This window comes from Acipenser ruthenus, chromosome 13, assembly GCF_902713425.1.
Source record: "Acipenser ruthenus chromosome 13, fAciRut3.2 maternal haplotype, whole genome shotgun sequence".
In the NCBI taxonomy this organism is placed as follows: domain Eukaryota; kingdom Metazoa; phylum Chordata; class Actinopteri; order Acipenseriformes; family Acipenseridae; genus Acipenser; species Acipenser ruthenus.
In genome coordinates this window covers 16,767,094-16,786,519 of record NC_081201.1, presented here as the reverse complement: position 1 = coordinate 16,786,519, position 19,426 = coordinate 16,767,094, and the positions used below count along the sequence as shown (strand labels likewise).

The 19,426-nt window shown below is 39.9% G+C and overlaps 1 protein-coding gene across 2 annotated transcripts in view; it reads right to left on the bottom strand.

The window, feature by feature from the left end:
- LOC117418613 (ras-GEF domain-containing family member 1A-like) overlaps window positions 1–19,426 on the bottom strand; it is a 78,378-nt gene that overhangs the window by 41,727 nt on the left and 17,225 nt on the right. The window contains exons 1-2 of one of the 2 annotated variants that reach the window (XM_034031803.3): window positions 4,238–4,479; window positions 1,413–1,592 (exon numbers count right to left, since the gene is read on the bottom strand). In XM_034031803.3, coding sequence (XP_033887694.1) covers window positions 1,413–1,592; window positions 4,238–4,243 — 186 coding nt within the window. In that variant the 5' untranslated portion in view covers window positions 4,244–4,479. Of the gene's footprint in view, window positions 1–1,412; window positions 1,593–4,237; window positions 4,480–19,426 lie in introns of those variants that run through there. The other variant, XM_034031805.3, reaches the window with a different exon arrangement.

Below are 19,426 nucleotides of genomic sequence, written 5' to 3'. Positions count from 1 at the left end.
TGCAGGAGTTACTGACTCTGTATCTTCCAAACTGCACTTTTTTTTCTGAGATCACAGGATTTGGGGTTTGCTGGTTATTCCTAGGGTCAACAAAAGCAACACGGGAAGTAGGGCTTTTTCTTGTAGTGCTCCTAAATTATGGAATGCTCTGCCTTCATTTGTCAGGGAAGCTGGGACCATTACAGTTTTTATGTCAAGACTAAAAAAGCACTTTTATAAAATGGCTTTCTTTTCGTCAGTTTTAATGTAACTGTAAAACTGCTGCTTTTGTATTATGTGTATACTCTTATTTAAATGGTCTGATTGTGGCAGTTGTATGTGTGACATGCTATACACATGTATTGTGGTTTGTTCTTTTTCTGCTATGTACATAAGAACATAAAGTTTACAAACGAGAGGAGGCCATTCAGCCCATCTTGCTCGTTTGGTTGTTAGTAGCTTATTGATCCCAGAATCTCATCAAGCAGCTTCTTGAAGGATCCCAGGGTGTCAGCTTCAACAACATTACTGGGGAGTTGGTTCCAGACCCTCACAATTCGCTGTGTAAAAAAATGCCTCCTATTTTCTGTTCTGAATGCCCCTTTATCTAATCTCCATTTGTGACCCCTGGTCCTTGTTTCTTTTTTCAGGTCAAAAAAGTCCACTGGGTCGACATTGTCTATACCTTTTAGGATTTAGAATGTTTGAATCAGATCGCCGCATAGTCTTCTTTGTTGAAAAGACTGAATAGATTAAATTCTTTTAGCCTGTCTACATACAACATGCCTTTTAAACCCGGGATAATACTGATTGCTCTTCTTTGCACTCTTTCCAGAGCAGCAATATCCTTTTTGTAACAAGGTGACCAGAACTGAACACAACATTCTAGGTGAGGTCTTACTAATGCATTGTAAAGTTTTAACATTACTTCCCTTGACTTAAATTCAACACTTCTCACAATATATCCGAGCATCTTGTTGGCCTTTTTTATAGCTTCCCCACATTGTCTAGATGAAGACATTTCTGCGTCTACATAAACTCCTAGGTCCTTTGCCATAGATTCCTTCTTCAATTTCAGCATCTCCCATATGATATTTATAATGCACATTTTTATTGCCTGCGTGCAATACTTTACACTTTTCTCTATTAAATGTCATATGTCATTTGCCATGTGTCTGCCCAATTCTGAATGCTGTCTAGATCATTTTGAATGACCTTTGCTGCTGCTGCAACAGTGTACTGTACAGTGCTTTGTAATGCTTTTATATAAAAAGCATTATATACATGCAATAAATAAATACATAAATAAATAAATAAATAAATAAATAAATAAATGTGAAAGAGCAGGTTTATGCCGTTTACTCTACTGCACAGCCCCAGCAGTTGCTTGTCAAATGAAGAGACAGCCCAGCACACACAGGGATGGATCTTACATCAGGATAGTACTCCACGGTGGGGACGAGGCGCTCAATCAGTGCCTCCAGGGACCCTGAAATCAGGCGGCCGTCTTGAAAAATGGGGTCTGCACTCCTCTCCGCCATATCGACCTGAACCTGCCCGCTGCATCCAGAACCAAGCATGCTGGTAAAGATCACAGTCTGGGGCATAGTTTCCTGTTGAAATATTAAGAAAAAGAAAGTTACTAGACAATTTGAGATGTAGGCTCAACTAGCTGCAAACCATACTTAATACCATATGAGATATTGGGGATAAAACCATTCCTGCCATTATAGTTTGGCCTTTTAACAACATTATCCTTATTGCAGGGCACGAAATAACCAACGGCAATTGCCGAAGTGTCCAAACCACTTGCCGCAATGCCTCTCAAATAATAATAAAAAAACTTATGGCAAAACTTGCCTGTAAGCCTGCCTGTCATTGACACTAGTGCCCGTCTACACCAGCACATCTCATCTACAACCCATTCACAAACTTGCTCCGTGTCAGCTGGCCAGTTCTATCAGAATTCAATTGAATTCTGTCTAATCTCGTCCTGCGAGAAGATGACTCCTTATCATAATGTATTATTGTTGCCATTCTTTTTACTGTGCACCTCCCAGCACTAAGCCATGATAAAGACTGTATCATTGGTTAATGACGGGCAAACAGAGGGAGGGACACTGTTAGACTGAGCTCAATATGACCACGCTTCCAGGAATTTTCAATCACATGTGTTCACTGGCAGTGTCACTGTGATTTTTCCATCTGTGAGCTCCATGCTAACTCAAAAACTTTAAAAAGAAAGAAGGAAGAAGAGCTGTAAAGTGGCAGTGAAGTGTTGGGATTTACCTAATGTTCAGGTAAGCAATGGCTGCACAACAATTCGTCCCCGACAATAATAATAATAATTATTGATGTGAATTTACAGTTGTCAAGTACTGCAGAAAGGACAAGATTAGAGTTAAATTTAATTGTGAGAGAACGGGCTTAAAATACTTAAAATTCAACGGTGCAATCCACATTCTGACTATATATAGCAATGCCCACATCCCACAGACATCTTCAGAGACGCCCCTGATATAATCCAAATAGAATCACAAACTGACCATGCTGTGAGCTCTCCGAGAACACAATGTTTCAGATTGTGTTTGTGGATTTCAGAAAGAGGGTTTGCAATGTTTGACACTGTTGTTTGGAAGCTCTTCTCTTCCTACAGCTGTGAGTATCACAGTTAGCTTTGGCTTTCAGTCAGTAGTGCCACTAATCTAGTGTACTACCGAGAGATACCGCCCACGGACCTAAACTGTACATAAAGGATTCTACAGTGGATCCTAAAATGAGAAGTTTGCATATGTTTTCAGCAGACATCACAAAACGACACAGTTATTATTTATTTCTTAGCAGACACCCTTATCCAGGGCGACTTACAATTGTTACAAGATATCACATTATACAGATATCACATTATTTTTTTACATACAATTACCCATTTATACCGTTGGGTTTTTACTGGAGCAATCTAGGTAAAGTACCTTGCTCAAGGGTACAGCAGCAGTGTCCCCCACCTGGGACTGAACCCACGACCCTCCGGTCAAGAGTTCAGAGCCCTAACCACTACTCCACCCTGCTGAGTATCAGCAACTCTGGAGGGGTGCTGTCTTTGGAGAATGGGGAGCTGGTGCACTACCATTACAATAGGGAGATGTCGGGCTGCCTTACAAAATATTCAGGTTATTCAAGTCGAAGTGTTTTTCACTGAATCAGTTCATTGCTAATGGGCTCCTCTATGAAAATTGTTAGGACATACCCTATATACCACATAGAACTACTAATGCAATTAACAAATGTGAACTATGAAATACTGGTTCCTATGATTAAAAAGGCAGATAAGCAGCAGGTCGTGTCTGACGTTTACATCCTTAACATACCCGTTTACACCACTTGTTATTATTATTATTTGTTTATTTAGCAGACGCCTTTATCCAAGACAACTTACAGAGACTTGGGTGTGTGAACTATGCATCAGCTGCAGAGTCACTTACAATTACATCTCACCCGAAAGATGGAGCACAAGGAGGTTAAGTGACTTGCTCAGGGTCACACAGTGAGTCAGTGGCTGAGGAAGGATTTGAACCGGGGACCTCCTGGTTACAAGCCCTTTTCTTTAACCACTGGACCACACAGCCTCCTGTGTGTCCTCCCTGCTGTGAATGGCACATCAAGAGATCTTGTTATCGACCTGTAACCTTAGTGTGGTGGATATCTGCAGAATGTAATCAAGTTATCCGTTCATCTAACTCCGGTCTACACACACACTGTTTACTGATGAAACAGATCTCTCATTATGGAATACTCTTATGCAGTCAATAGTAACACAAAGTTGCGTGATCTCGTTTTTTCACTGAACATTAAAAGGAAGGGCCGCTGACAATCTGCACTTGTAAAGCAATACAAGTTTAAAATCAGTTAATGCGAAGCCACATTTAAACCGTACAAACACAGGCATATTGCATATGTAAACAGCACGATATTTGAAGTTTAAGTACAGGAGGCATGTCCGGTTTACCAACTGGTAAGGTAAGGTGCACAGTCAAGTGCTCCACACTACAGGCACTCGCGCAGCGGCTAGCTAGGTTATTCTTTTTCGTGTGTTTTACTGAAGCGGTGGCTTTCCAAATGGCTACAGCTATCAAAGTACCACCCAATGTAATGAAAAAAAAAATCTATTACCTTTCATTACATTTTTTGATCAATAATTACTTTATTTACTTTAGATTAAGCAACACGATTACTAAACACACAATGATCACAGTCTTACCCTCATTTTCTTCCAAAATGAATGAAGAAACCAATTAATAATTCGTGCTTTTGCTCTCAATTGTAATCCAAACACGATGTCTAGTTTTTCTTTCACGTTCAGACTCCTTCGGGCCAAACCATTAACCCGACTGAACGACTGGAAGGAAATTTCAAACTACGACTAACACACCCCCCACCGTGTTGAATTTCAGCTTGGGTTACATTTCCCAGCGAGTTCAACCACACTGCCAGCCCCTTTCCTCTTTGGCACGTAAACCAGTCTGACAGGTTCTTATAGACTCCACCAACCCCGTCTCGTCTCGTAAACTTAACCCATTGTGTGTTGCAGTTAAAAGAAAAGTTTGAAATTCATTTGAAAACATGTTGTAGTAAATGGAAGAAATGTTCGTAATCAAAATTAGATTATAGTGTTCCAAATTTGCCAATAACCCCCCTTTTCAAAGTACGTAATGCCTTCCGGTGTTATGACAAACAGTGTCGCTGCCAGGGGTGTAGTGCTGAGTCTGGCCGGAGCCCCGACACCTCACTTCTGGGCAAGAGTACTATTTCTATACTTCACGTGTAGAATATTAACTGTAGTAATATATCGATATATACATGTGTATAACTGATACTAATAAGCAAATAATACAATAACCGTAACCCCTTGGGAGAGAAATAATGAAAGTTTGAATATAGCGTGCCTCTGGTCTGGAACAACAGGTGTAAATAATGTAGAGAGGTGAAGGGAACCTGTATTAACGCTGTGCTGAGGTGTCATAGTTTTACAATTAGATGTAATAATTGGCACAGTTCTTATTTTTAGACCCATATAACAGAAATCAAGTAATAAAATAAGTTAAACATTTATTTAAAATATAAAACTCGATCGCAACAAACAAATAAAGGGTGCTTGTGCTTTTTTTTTTTTTTTTTTTTTTTTTTTTTTGCAAACGGATGCACTTATGTTTCAAAACCCCAGACTCATTCGCTCTTAAGCGGCTGCAATAAGACAATGGGTGCGTTCACAGAGATCATTCTTAGAAGATCATTGGCTAAATTGGTCAGATTCCGCACAGAATCTTCGCAGAATGATCTCCGTGAAACCACCCAGTGATTGAGACGAGCTGATTCTGGACCAAACCATTCATTAACGAGAGGGGGACTCGGGCGTTACGTATAGGATTATTATTATTATTATTATTATTATTATTATTATTATTATTATTATTATTATTATTATTAATAATAATAATAATAATAATAATAATAATAATAATAATAATAATAATAATGACGGCGTTTTAATCATGTGTGTGTAAGTGTATGAAACCGGTTATTTAACCCTCATCTCTCCCTACACCCCCACTCGACCTCTCCGCTCCGCCTGCACTAGAAGACTAGCTCTACCACCGCTACGCTCCCCTGCCTCCAAAGCCCGCTCCTTCTCCACCCTTGCTCCGCAGTGGTGGAATGACCTTCCCTGGACTGCCCAGTCCCTGACCACATTCCGGCGCCTCCTTAAGACTCACCTCTTCAAAGAGCACCTGTAGAACTCCTCTGTTTGTATCCTGGGACACTATCACCCTTCATGTAAATGTGCTTTATTTTGCTCTTATCAGCCCCTATTTTACTGCATTTAATCCTGTACTTCAGAATACTGTAATCTGCCAAGTTTTTAACCTGTAGTACTTTGTATTTACTCACATCCTGATGTAACTATCACTATTTAATCATATCCTGATGTAACTATCACTATTACCTGCTGTATTATTGAATTGTGGTTTGTCAAACTTGTACTTTACTTGAACAAAAGTTATTGTATTTCTTGCTCTTATTGTATTACTTGTATTGTAACGCTTGAAATGTTTTTGCTTACGATTGTAAGTCGCCCTGGATAAGGGCATCTGCTAAGAAATAAATAATAATAATAATAATTTATGTATTTATTTATCTTTAATATAAATAGCTGTAAGTCTAGTGCCTTGCATACATTATTGCGTAACAATAATACCTCAATACCTGGTTGTAATGAATTGTTAAATACAGTAACTACTGAAATAATAAACTGCTGTTCTGTTGAGGGTAGGGGAAACGGGGAAGGCAGGCGGCGTTGTAGGGTTGAGGGAGATAGGGGGGTAGATAATAGCGACCCCTCACTTCTAAATATCCCACTACACCACTGGTCAATGCCAAATAGTGTCACCTGGCAGTATTTGGCAATATTTTCCACCTGCACACTCAAGCCCTTGAGGGCGATAGGCCCCTTCCTGGGATGACGCACTCGATCCCGCCCATTGAGGGATTGAAACTGTCATCCTGAGGAAGCCATTTCTCTTTTTCCTTCTCAAGACGGTAAGGTAAGAACCTCTGTGTTTAACTGAGCGTTATTGTAAAAAAAAAGCTTCCTGAGTCGACTGCATTTCCCCCTCATTCGTGCTGAAAGCTGGCTTGCCGCTTTCCCGGAATCAGTGACTCCAAACTGAAGTTTATTTTTCTGTCTTCCTCACTTCCAGCAACCTGCTCGCTATTTGCTTTTCAGCTCGCCCGCCGTGGCTTCGGCCCTTGTGTCTCCCTGGTGCATGCTACGCACTGACCAGGTGTGTGACCATGCAGTTTGGGTAGGCACCGTTGCATAGCTGCCCCCTGGTGCTTCGGTACCTTGTTGTACGCTCAGCCCTCGGTACTTCGGTACCTCTGTGCGCACGGTGCTCAATGCACATGGTGCCCGTTGCTAACAGTGTCACGCGTTGCTCACAGCGCTCGGTGCACCCGGTGTACAGGGCGCCCAACGCACACAGTGCTAGTGCCTCGGTGCATATATCGCCCTCGGCTCACAGGTACACACAGTGCTTGGTGCACTGGGTGTATACAGTGTACGGTGCACACGATACATGGTGCAGTCAGTGCCTGATATGCACGGTGCTCGGTACAACTGGTGCACACGGTGCTCAGTGACTGGTGCAAGTGGTGAGTGTATAGTGCTCGGTGCACCTGGTGTCCTCTGTGCTTAGCGCACTCCACACACACGACACGTGGCGCTCAGCGCCCCAGTGCTTGGTATAAACAGCGCCCGGTGCACCCTTCGCGCCCAGGGCTTATTGCACTTGGTGAGCGTGGTACTAAGTAAGGATGCTCGGTACACCCGGTGCGCCTGGTGTTTAACCCTTTGCGGTCCTATGTCGGACCAGGTCCAACATTACAATTTTCCCTTTCTGGTCTGATGTCGGAACCTGTCCCACATCATCAAAAAGACGCAAAAAACAGGTCTCTAGTCGTTTTTTCTCCAGAAAAAGCAGAGAAAACCATTCAATGGCCGAGTGAGACCGATTGGAGCCGAGAAAAAAAGGGGCGGATCTGAGCAATACACCACAGAGATAACACGGACATAAACAAACAAGATAGCTGCTTCTGCATCCTTGCCTATACCCATCCAGTAAGGAAATGTCTTTTGTTGAGTGTATTAAATTGTAGCGTGATACACTTTTGTTGAGTGTATCACGCCACAAACCACATCTACAGCAGCAAACCAGTGCCAAAAATATCTGTAACAACAGAGGACATAGCTGCAGTTGGGCATATCAACATCCAGTGTTTCAAAAGTCAATGCAGTGACATGGCATCACTTGTCTACAAATAACTTGTGGACATGAAAGTCCAGGAACCAACCTCAAAGCTTGATCTACTCTGGAAAGTATCACTACAAGTTCGTTCTCCAAGGCTGCGTGGTCTGAGATGATGCAAATGGTTCGTCAGGGGAACTATCCAGTCCAATCAGCAGTTATGTTACTGCCAATTATTGACAAGGACCCAAGTGATATGTCATGCATCTATTCAGAACTGAACTTTGTATGTGCGCAATCCAAGTGTTACAATGTCACACTAGTCATAATATTTGACCAACCATTATGGTGGAAAGCTCTGATGATATCTCTAACTGAGCCCAAAGGTAGTGATTTGAAATCTTTTGTTCTGAGACTGGGGGCTCTCCACATTGAAATTAGCTTCTTAGGATGCATTAGGCATCTGATGGTAGGATCTGGTCTCCAAGAACTCCTAAAAGTCGTGTATGCCAGCAATGCTGTGGGGCACATGCTTAGTGGAGGCAATTGCAAGAGCTACCCGAGGGCACTTTCTTGTTGATGCAGCTCTCAATATGTTGGTAGCCAATATTTTAACCTCCTACTGCCACTCCAGATGGAAAACACAGATACTAAATTTCACCTAAAAGTTTTTTCGAAGAAGCAGCTGCTAAGGAGACAGAAGAGACAATAGAGGAACTAGATAAACCACGTGTTGTTGACAAGGACTTGGCAGAAATAGGTGAACTGTATATGATCAGTTGATGGCTAATCAAATCTTAGCTGATGAAGTGTGTTCAGCAGAAGCACTAGACAGAATCTTGGAGAAATTAAATAGTGTAGGGCTGTAAGGGTTTAAATGTTTAAACGGTAAACGTGGATTAAAAATATTTTCGTTTAAAAATCGTATTATACGTTTAAACGCAATTTAACAGTAAAATATATTATCAAATTATTTTTGCATATTTTCCGCAAAGATGTTTCCCTTTCTATGGTTTTCCCCTTTAAGGAAACCTGAACTGTTCTTCCACGTGACCACTCTAAATACATCTTGCATAAATTAAGGACAGACCAACGTCGTGCGTTGTTGTTTATTCACGAGAACACGGACGGAATCAAAAGAATATTAACGCTGAATTAAGTGCTGTACGAAAAAAATGCATTTGGCAGTAGAGCATCAAGCTTGAGATTTACATATTTGAAGGGAAAATGTGAAACTAATGGTCAGTACATGCAGTGGCGTAACTTTGGTTTCAAAAGTGTGTGAATGGGTGGCGAGGGGATGGTTTCTGTAGCTGGGTTATAAATGAGGCGGGGTATTCTGTAAGGGATAAACAACGAGAAGGGCTGAATCAGAGGAAACAATTCAGCGTTCGTGTGCGTTAAATACATGCAATCATGAAAAATAAATAGAAACCTTTTTAAGGACCTAAACAATTAGACAACGTTGCAGACTATTTTTAACATCTGTATTACAACACAAAAAGTACTCCTCACACAGACTGCTATTACAGCAGTCACTTTGAACAATACGATCCCAATGTTCACACACAGAAGATTTATGGCAGTGAAACCATGGGCATAGCAGTGATACAGAATTGATCAAGTTCAAAACTAAAAGTTATGAAACATGCCAATCTGTTTGATTTGGAGCTCCCCACACTGCACTAAAAAAAATACAACCTGTTTTTAAAGTTAACAATACTATTTTTCAATACAATTAGATAAAACAATACTTAATCCAATGAAGACGAACGCAAACCAAATGGAAAAAGTAGAAGCCTGTAGGTTTACGGTTTTGTGTTGTTCACCTTGCCTGCGGTGTGCATAAGTTCCATTTTTTTACATTACATTTTTTTTAAAAACGGTAAAAATGGAAATCAGAAAAAAAATTAAATGGGAATCAGAACAAAATAACACAAATTCCATAGGGCACTAGTCTTAGTATTGTACATTATTTCAGTAAAGTGAATAGCCTGTGTGATTAAGGCACCTCACGGCTCCATTCACACCACAGTAAAACACTGTAACACATTAGTAAAGAAAAACACGTAGCTACTATTTATTTAAAGATGTCTGTTACAAAGTGCTTACACCTTTTTATTTGTCCATATTTTACTGTGTGTGTTCAACAGGACATCTGCAATTACAGAACAGCTTTTAATTATTCAAGCGAGCTGAACCGAGAAGCCGTGAAAGACAGGAACGCTGGGAAATGAAGTCTTTATTTTTTCACGTGAATGCGCAATGCCGTTGTGAAGGGGAGGGACGCTGGGAACTAGTATTGTATCAGACGGCTTTGATTTTTAATGAAAAAAAATAAAGGTTTTTGGTTCTGGACATGTTTTGTTTCCTGCCAACAATATACAAGTGAATGAAACTAAAAATGTAGTCTTGACAATTGTGTTTTAAGTTTAATTGAAATAGAGTTGTTTTTTAATGTTATTACACACACTTTTTATGGAGCTTCTGGCGAAATGGTACGTTGTAAAATCGACTATGAATGTTTTTTTATGCTATTAAAATAGATTACATTTTAGTGCTAATTTACAGTCCTCCTTTATGCTTTTATGTTTACCATTGTTTGTATTTAAGTGGATTTATATGGTACGCACTTTGAATAACAAACCGAGGTTAAAATATGACTTAAAATATTGGAAGTAAAATATAAAAATATGAAATGAATGAAACATTAAATTTATGGCCGTTTAAACGGTTAAACGACCGGATTAACAATGGGTTTAAACGTGTAGTCAATTAAACATAGATTTACAGCCCTAAAAGATTGAGAATGAATCTATGAAGAACCTGCATACAGCTGGTCCCTGGTTACAGTACATGGACATGGTAGATGTTCTCTGCAGATTCATCAAAGCTGAGCGCACAGGAAACTGGAAACTACACCTGCAGACAGTGCATGACATGCTGCCCTACTTTGCATTTTCAGGCCACAACCTGTATGCCAAGTCTGCATATGTGTACCTGCAATATATGTGTGAACTCCAAGAACAGCATCCAGAGGTGTACAGAAGTTTCCAAAATGGATTTCATGTTGTAAGAAGACGTGATCATTTCTGTGCTGAACTCTCCACAGATCTTATTATTGAACAGGTTCTCATGAGGAGTGTGACGACAAATGGTGGCTAATGAGGGGCCTGGGAATGACGGAGACTTCACGTCTGATGTGGCTCCTTTCCATGCCAGCATGAGCAGAAAATGGTGCCATGCAGAATTTCACTGATTAACAAGCACAAGATGTGAAGGACACTAAAAAAGAGGAATCTGTTCAGTCCCAACCCATCACTACACAGCATTGAGAGTGGTGTCACAGCAGATAGTTCAGTAAACATTGAAAAGGCCAAACAGCTGGGGGACAAGACACTGGATTCACTTGATGGAGAAAATGTTCAGGACTACTCATTAAAAAAAAAGAAGTAACTCTTGCTTCAAGGACAGCCACCAGAATCAATGAGGAAACAGTACAAGTTTACCCTCACTGCTATTTCAGAGTTGTTGCAGGAGAAAGTTATGAAGACTGACCATCACTATTCAAGTATGAGCTGTGCAGTTTCCCACTAGCAATTTTTTACTCTTCCAAAGCAAGCAAATAAACCAGCGTTAGCAGATGCTATTTGGGCACTTGTGCAAAATGACCAGACAGGGCTCACTGGAGATTTCCAGTATGTCCTTGATGGGGGTGCCCTCCTCCCATGTCTGCCATGGCCAAAATGTCTCACTTAAAATGGCATCTGTAAGCTGTATGTTGATTATGTAACCCGCAGATATGGGAAGGCAATAATTGTTTTTGATGGCTACCAAGGTGGCCCTTCAATAAAGGATGTCACTCACTTGCGATGAACAGGCGTATATGTAGCACCAGTGGTGAACTTTTCAAGTGATATGGTTATCACATCAAAGAAAGCTGAATTTCTTGCAAACAAGGTCAATAAACATCAGCCTTGGGATGCAGACGTGCTGATTGTTAAAACAGCATTGAAATTATTATTATGGCAGGACGGTAGTCCTGGTGTAGTTATGGTTGGTATGTTCTTTCCATTATAAGCCCCTATTTTGTGCAGCTCCAAAAGTGGGGTTAAGTTCAATCAATCTGCCTGCCGTTTTGGATTTCAGGTCTGAGTGGTAGGCTGAATTTTTTCTACACATTTTGTGTTATTCTGTCGGGTAGTTTTTGAGCTACAGCACTTTTTAAAAACGGGTGGTTTTTCGTGTAAGTTTGGTGCCGGGAGAGCGTTGTTTATTATTCACCTGTAGGTTAAAAACTACTGGACAGTTACTACTCCCATTTGGCAAGTTACCGCATCTAAATAGTCTTTAATGCCTTCTTTGGGTGGGGAGCTTTAAAAATGTGTATTTTAATATAAAAAAGTAATTTAAAAACAAATGCTACGCATGGACAGTTGTACAATTTGGTAACCATTTTTGTGTAGTTCTGACTGGACCTGTAACAATACAATCACTTGGGAACGCTCTCCAGTTTGAACTACAGCTCCCAGAATGCACAAAACACAACATTTTTCACAAGCATAACAAAGCATCATATTGTACTGTACAGAGTAAGTAAATAAATAATAAAAAACCATGTCAGTCAGTGATAGAAGGTGAACGAGTATTTAAAACCTACATGTACACTTAGGCTGAGCAGCTATAAATAATGGTGAAACATTTCAAATACTATGCCTAAAACGATTATTTACATTACATTAGGCTTACAAAAATCAAACACTCACCCATATAACCACAAAAGCCAGAAGAACTTCCAAAGAGATCATTTTTGTTTATTTCTAACGTAAAAAAATAAATAGCTATGCACTTTGATGCTCTAGTGTAAATAACATGGAATGTATAGAATTAAAAAATATCTCAATTAGCCGTCATAAAACAAAAACACAGAAATGCCAAATATACAACACCATTTGAAACACTGTACTGTACAGTCATGCTTGTTTAGTGCAAATACTGCAGTCAGGACGTATTGTTATCTGTACTTATTATCAATTTCCTCATTTAAAAAGTGTCTTAGGACTTAGGCTAGACATTTTCAGAGATGCAGAATCACAGTCAAATTGTTCTTGCAGTTTAACAGTAGATTTATAGAAACACTTAAATTTAGTAAATAAATATAGCAAACTAGGCTACTCTATGGTTTCATTCACAAGTTAAAAATAAAACAAGTGGATGCAGACTTTATTTAAGAGATCACCAGCAACAGATCACCTGACAGCATTTTGAATAAACTTCATGAACACAACAAACAGCATGATTACCAAAAACATTAAAAAAAAAAAAAAAAAAAGAGCGTAACATACTGAAACTTACCTGGCTGCACAAATATGCACTCAAACCCTATTAAAAAAAAAGTTACTGATAACAAACCCTTCACAAAACAGGGTAAGAACAGCTGCATGTCAGTAGAATATTTAAATTAAATCTGGTGCAGTATGAAGTTGCTATTTACACCACAACTGGAAGTAGACTACAGGGTCCACTTGGATTAAACTGAAAGAACCTGAACAGACCACGGATGCTTTCTGAGGAAACCGCGTTACTCATGGAATACTGAGGTAAACGCTTAGTAACACAAACTAGTTCTTCATAAAATTGGAATAAAACTATTTATTTTTTATTTTTTAACAGATCCATATTCTAATAGCGCTCCTTCGGGTTCAAATGCTTAAATACGTTTAACATTTGCACTATAGGCTACATTTATGTCTCATGTTCATCTCACTGTATACGCGGTATGCTGTATGGAGTATTATATATATTTCAGTAATAGATGATAACTAGCATGTTTTTGCATACAAAAACAATGTGTTGCATACAAAAACTACGCTGGTCTCATTACTGGATTGCTGTGGTGTATGAAAAAGTCATGTGCATAGGGACAGATTTTTTCATAAAGACTGTAATAAGCCAGTTGACACATTTCAGTAGCTGATCTCACATTTTTATGTCCCTGACCCTGGGTGAAAAACAAAAAAATGTGTTGGGATGCAGTGTTTTACTTAGATCTCTTAGAACAGTCCTGTTTCACCTGCATTATACCAGGCTGGTTGCCTTTGTTTGTGTGGTCTCCACTTCATGGGTTGCTGTACAACATATTTCCGTCCACGTGTGTAGGAGTTTAGAAATTGATACTGTAGTAGATTCAAGTTAAAAAAACTATGGCAATTCAGTAACAAAAACTTTGTTAAAATAACGTTACGGTTGCAGTTCAAAATCACTAAAGTCAGGAAATGGGATGTTAAGGTTACAGATATGATGTCATACATGACTTCAGTAATGACATCAGCAATGACTAATCACAAATGCTCCACCAAGACTGCCCAGAACGACATTACCAAAATAATAACCTTTGGAGAGTTTCTGTGATGTCATTATAAACTTGGAGACCTTTAGGTCACAGAACCTGTAACTCAATGAAGTACGTCTTTTATTTTTTATAATACCTGGATATTAGTATATGTTAAAGACAATATAAAGGTGTCTTTGCTTAGGTCACAGGTCAAATCTAATCGTCTAGGGGAATATGACTTTTTTTTGTTTTTGTAATTTAAATTTAACATGAATTGTTCACATAACAAATGCTCCACCAATACTGCCCAGATGGACGTTACACTGGAAAAAAAAGTAACTGTTCTGGACTGTAGCTATCATGCTTCTTGGCGTACGTGCCAACGTAGACACAATCATAGACAGAACAAGAACACTGTCACTCGGGTTAAAGGGATAATTAGGGTCAGCTGTTTGAGTACTTTGGTTAACAACCAGGCCTGATTTGGGCCAGCCCTGCCCAATATAAATCTGACTAACTTTGGCCCTTACCATAAGAGTGAAGTTGTCAGCACACAGGTTCTAGAGGCACATCATGCCACAAACAAGAAATTCCTCCGGAAAAAACTTGTTGATGCCTATCAGTCTGGAAAGGGTTACAAAGCCTTTTCTAAGGCTCTGGGGCTCCACCGAACCACAGTCAAAGCCATATTGTCCAAATGGAGAAAGTTTGGGACAATAGTGAATCTTCCCAAGAGTGGCCGTCCTGCCAAAATCTCTCCAAGAGGAAGGCGTAAAATCGTCCAGGAAGTCACAAAGAACCCTAGAACAACATCCAGGGATCTGCAGGCCTCTCTCACCTCGGCTAAGGTCAGTGTTCATGACTCCACCTCAGAAAGACACTTTTGCATAATATAAATATTTGAGCATAATATTTAGCCTGTTCTATCTAGTTCAAAAGTTAGTTCAAAAGTTTTGCTGTAGCTTTTAAGACATAATTAATATCTTAACATGCTCAATTCTAAGGTGCACTGGGTGTTAATTTAACTAAATATACAGTAAAGCTGGAGCAGTCTTCATTGTAATACACTATGTACACACTTGAATTCAATGAAAATTCATTGAAAACAGAGCTGGTCCTAGCAAAGGGCTGCTTGCACAGTGACTAGTTTGATGAGATAGATCTATCCGTTTGATGAGATAGTTCTGTCAGTTGGTGAAACTTTGCAATTTGTTTTTAGAATAAAATAATGAATATGGCATGAAACTAGAAGAGTTTCTTCATTAGCATTAGCAAACACAATTAGCTAATGGGATGATCTCTTAATGCTAATTTTACAACATGCACAACTGGATCAGAAAATTCTACCAAAATAAAGGGCTTGCATTTCATCTTTATGTAATGATTGACAACACTGCAGGCTCCCACACTTAACCAAATAATCTGATGCATTTGGACAAATAACGGCCTTGTAAAAATGCCCATTTTATGAAAACTATGAGCTTTCTTAGCAGTTTATTAGTCTATAATATGTTAGTTACAAAAAAAAGTCAGCCCGACCTATGCCCTGGGTTGATGAGACAGCACACCTGTTCTGTATGATGCAGCACACTGAGACAGCACACCCGTTCTGTATGATGCAGCACACTGAGACAGCACACCCAGCACACCCGTTCTGTATGATGCAGCACACTGAGAGACAGCACACCCGTTCTGTATGATGCAGCACACTGAGAGACAGCACACCTGTTCTGTATGATGCAGCAGACTGAGACAGCACACCCGTTCTGAATGATGCAGCACACTGAGAGACAGCACACCCGTTCTGTATGATGCAGCACACTGAGAGACAGCACACCCGTTCTGTATGATGCAGCACACTGAGACAGCACACCCGTTCTGTATGATGCAGCACACTGAGAGACAGCACACCCGTTCTGTATGATGCAGCACACCCGTTCTGTATGATGCAGCACACTGAGAGACAGCACACCCGTTCTGTATGATGCAGCACACTGAGAGACAGCACACCCGTTCTGTATGATGCAGCACACTGAGAGACAGCACACCCGTTCTGTATGATGCAGCACACTGAGAGACAGCACACCCGTTCTGTATGATGCAGCACACTGAGAGACAGCACACCCGTTCTGTTCTAGTTTCTTTTTCAGTGCCAATTACTAAATGCATACCACACCCATACATTTAAAGCAAAATGTAATTGTAATCAGCTCCACAAGATTTATGAGTACTTGGTTTTTCAGCACTCTCTGAGTTATGTTTTTACTGCAGATATATCGATGAAAGGGATACTAACTAATGATAGTCACAGACACCTTATATTGTGAAAAGCGCCAGTAACTTTGCTGAAAGCAAGTGTAGTTTTCATGTTTAATAATATATATAGTATCGATTTAACACGATTGTGATTAAACCAATGTTATACAAACGCGATACTTGGGTAATAAAGCAAATCTACTTAAAAGTGTAAAAAAAATTGCGCCGCAAATTCTCACAGCTCCTTTTTTTTTACAAATAAAAGAAAATAAATACAACGAACGGGTTGAAAGAGCAACCGTTACCTCCTGCAAGGCTAACAAAACCACATATAAAGCTCAATTGTTTAAAAAAACGCCCAGGGAACATTCCATCTTTAACCCATCCTCAGACAAGCCCCGAGTAATGTGTGAAACTCGGCAGAAGAAAAGCGCTCTTTGAGTGACACTGCAATTCCGCACTAGTATAAGACACTGCTCAACAGACCATTGGGAAGAGGGCTTGTTTATCTAATTCCTTTTCTCCCCCTATTTCTCTTCTATTTGGGGCCCGCGTAATCCCCGTTAATGGCATCTAAAATCCCCAAGGAGGTTATTTCCTTCAATCATTGGCTCTGGGTATTTCTGCACCTTTTCATCGCTCACCTCCCAGATTTGGGGAATCCCTTTCTCAAACTGCCGGCCGTCCTCTCCTTGCCTTCGATTTCAGTCGGTGCCCTCTCGGCGTGTCTGTCACACGTCATGTCTTGTTTGCTGCGGTTAGCATTTCTTATCCCTGATGCTCCGAAGACAAATCTACAAATAGGTTACCTAAAATTCACTCAGCTCAGTACTAAATCCTGGGTGCTTACGTTTACTGTCATATATGCTCGTCCACCCCACCCCCACATTCTGCATTAAAAAGGTGTACATCTCCTCCTCAGTCAATCACCACTTAATCCTTCGCCTGCTTTCTTTACTTTAAAAACGGTAGCTGAAGAAAAAGGAAGAGCATGATTTCATACATTTGCAATAAATAATTTATACGCCCACACGGCAATTGGATCAAAATGTTATACTTGTATATAGAAACACCGTTTGATCACTTATGTGTTAGCTTGATTTTAGAAGTAAACGCCTCTTATTTGAGTAAATGGTGTATGAGGGTAACATGCCTCCGACCAATGACTACTTAACAATACACTGTGAAACCCGATGTTATATTACACCGTGTAACAATTTTTTTTTATTTTTTTATTTTTTTGTTCCTGGGTAGCAAGTGTTATTTCCTAATTGCTTATGCCTCAAAAGTATAGAAAATGGCTATTATTCCCCACAAACTTTGCTTTTGTGACCAGGACAGTGATATTTTGAAATGTACCTATTTTCCAGAACATTCCAGATAGATTCAGTGCTGAGTAAACTTGGAGTAACTTCTAGAACTTTCCAGTAATATAAATAGTAGTATAAATACAGGGGCCTTAAGCCCACCAGTTCAGTTTAGTTCCAGCTGCCTAAGTGGATACATATCTGCATTTTTCTGAGATGGCATCAAGGTCATAGGAGACTTCAAAATGGTGGCATTCCTGATGGGTCTCCAAGGCGGTTTTACCAAGTTTCCCTGCTATCTTTGCCTTTGGGACAGCAGGGACACCAAGGCGCACTACCACAGGCGGGACTGGCCACAGCGGACTGAGTTCTCTGTGGGGAGGAACAACGTCCAGTGGGAGCCACTGGTGGACCCCCGGAAGGTGCTGATGCCACCACTGCACATCAATTTGGGCCTTATGAAACAATTTGTCAGAGCTCTAGATAAGGAGTCGGCAGCCTTCAAGTACCTTCAAGACTTCTTCCCTAAGCTGTCTGAGGCAAAGGTCAAAGCCGGTGTCTTCGTCGGACCACAGATAAAGAAGATCCTGGAGCGCAATGAATTCCCCAAGAAGCTCACTAGTAAGGAGAAAGCGGCTTGGAACAGCTTTGTCGCAGTGGTTCGGGGCTTCCTGGGCAATCACAAGGCCGAAAACTATGTGGAGCTAGTTGAGACTCTGGTGAAGAACTACGGCACAATGGGCTGTAGGATGTCCCTCAAAGTCCATATCCTTGATGCTCATCTTGATAAATTCAAGGAGAACATGGGAGTGTACTCGGAGGAGCAAGGCGAGCGCTTCCACCTGGATATACTGGACTTTGAACGCCGTTACCAAGGACAGTATAACGAGAACATGATGGGAGACTACATTTGGGGGCTGATTCGTGAAAGTGATTTACAGTATAATCGTAAATCTCGAAGAACTACTCACTTCTAAATCTTTTGTAGTCATTTTTGTATTACTTTAGTATAAATACATGTTAATTTGGATTCATATGTTGTTTTTTTCTGACTTTATGTGAACGAAAAGACACAAATTCGCCCGTTTTCTCATTGGAAATAGGTAAATTTCGAAATATCACTGTCCTGGTCACAAAAACAAAGTTTGTGGGGAATAATAGCCATTTTCTATACTTTTGAGGCATAAGCAATTAGGAAATAACACTTACTACCCAGGAACAAAATTGTGTTACATAGTGTTATTAATTGGGTGTGACTAAAACCGGTCGGGTACCGCCCAGTATACCTTCCGATACACTTTAGTTCCGCCCGGTACTGTATGATACACATACGAATACATATTAATAATAAATAGCTTCTTACATATACAGATGTATATTGAAAGACTATTTGATATATTTTACATAGCCTAGTTTTTGCAGTGGCACAACTCGAAGTAGGAACGTTGTGAACACCAGCTGTTCATGGTTTTGAAAGAAAGGTAGATGAACCTGCTTATCTGTTTACATAGTAATTAATGAATTAATCTGTACATATACATCTGTGTTAGTTATTACATATTTATTATTTTATATATAACATGCACACAATTTTATCAAAAATAATCTTTATATATGTAACAGGGTTGCTCAAGTCAATTACATCGTTTTATTAACGACGGTTTGTAGTTGATTCACTGTTTGTCACTTTTAATTTAACGTTTGTCTTTTTGATTTTACACTATGTATAAATCACGCTTACTTCTGCA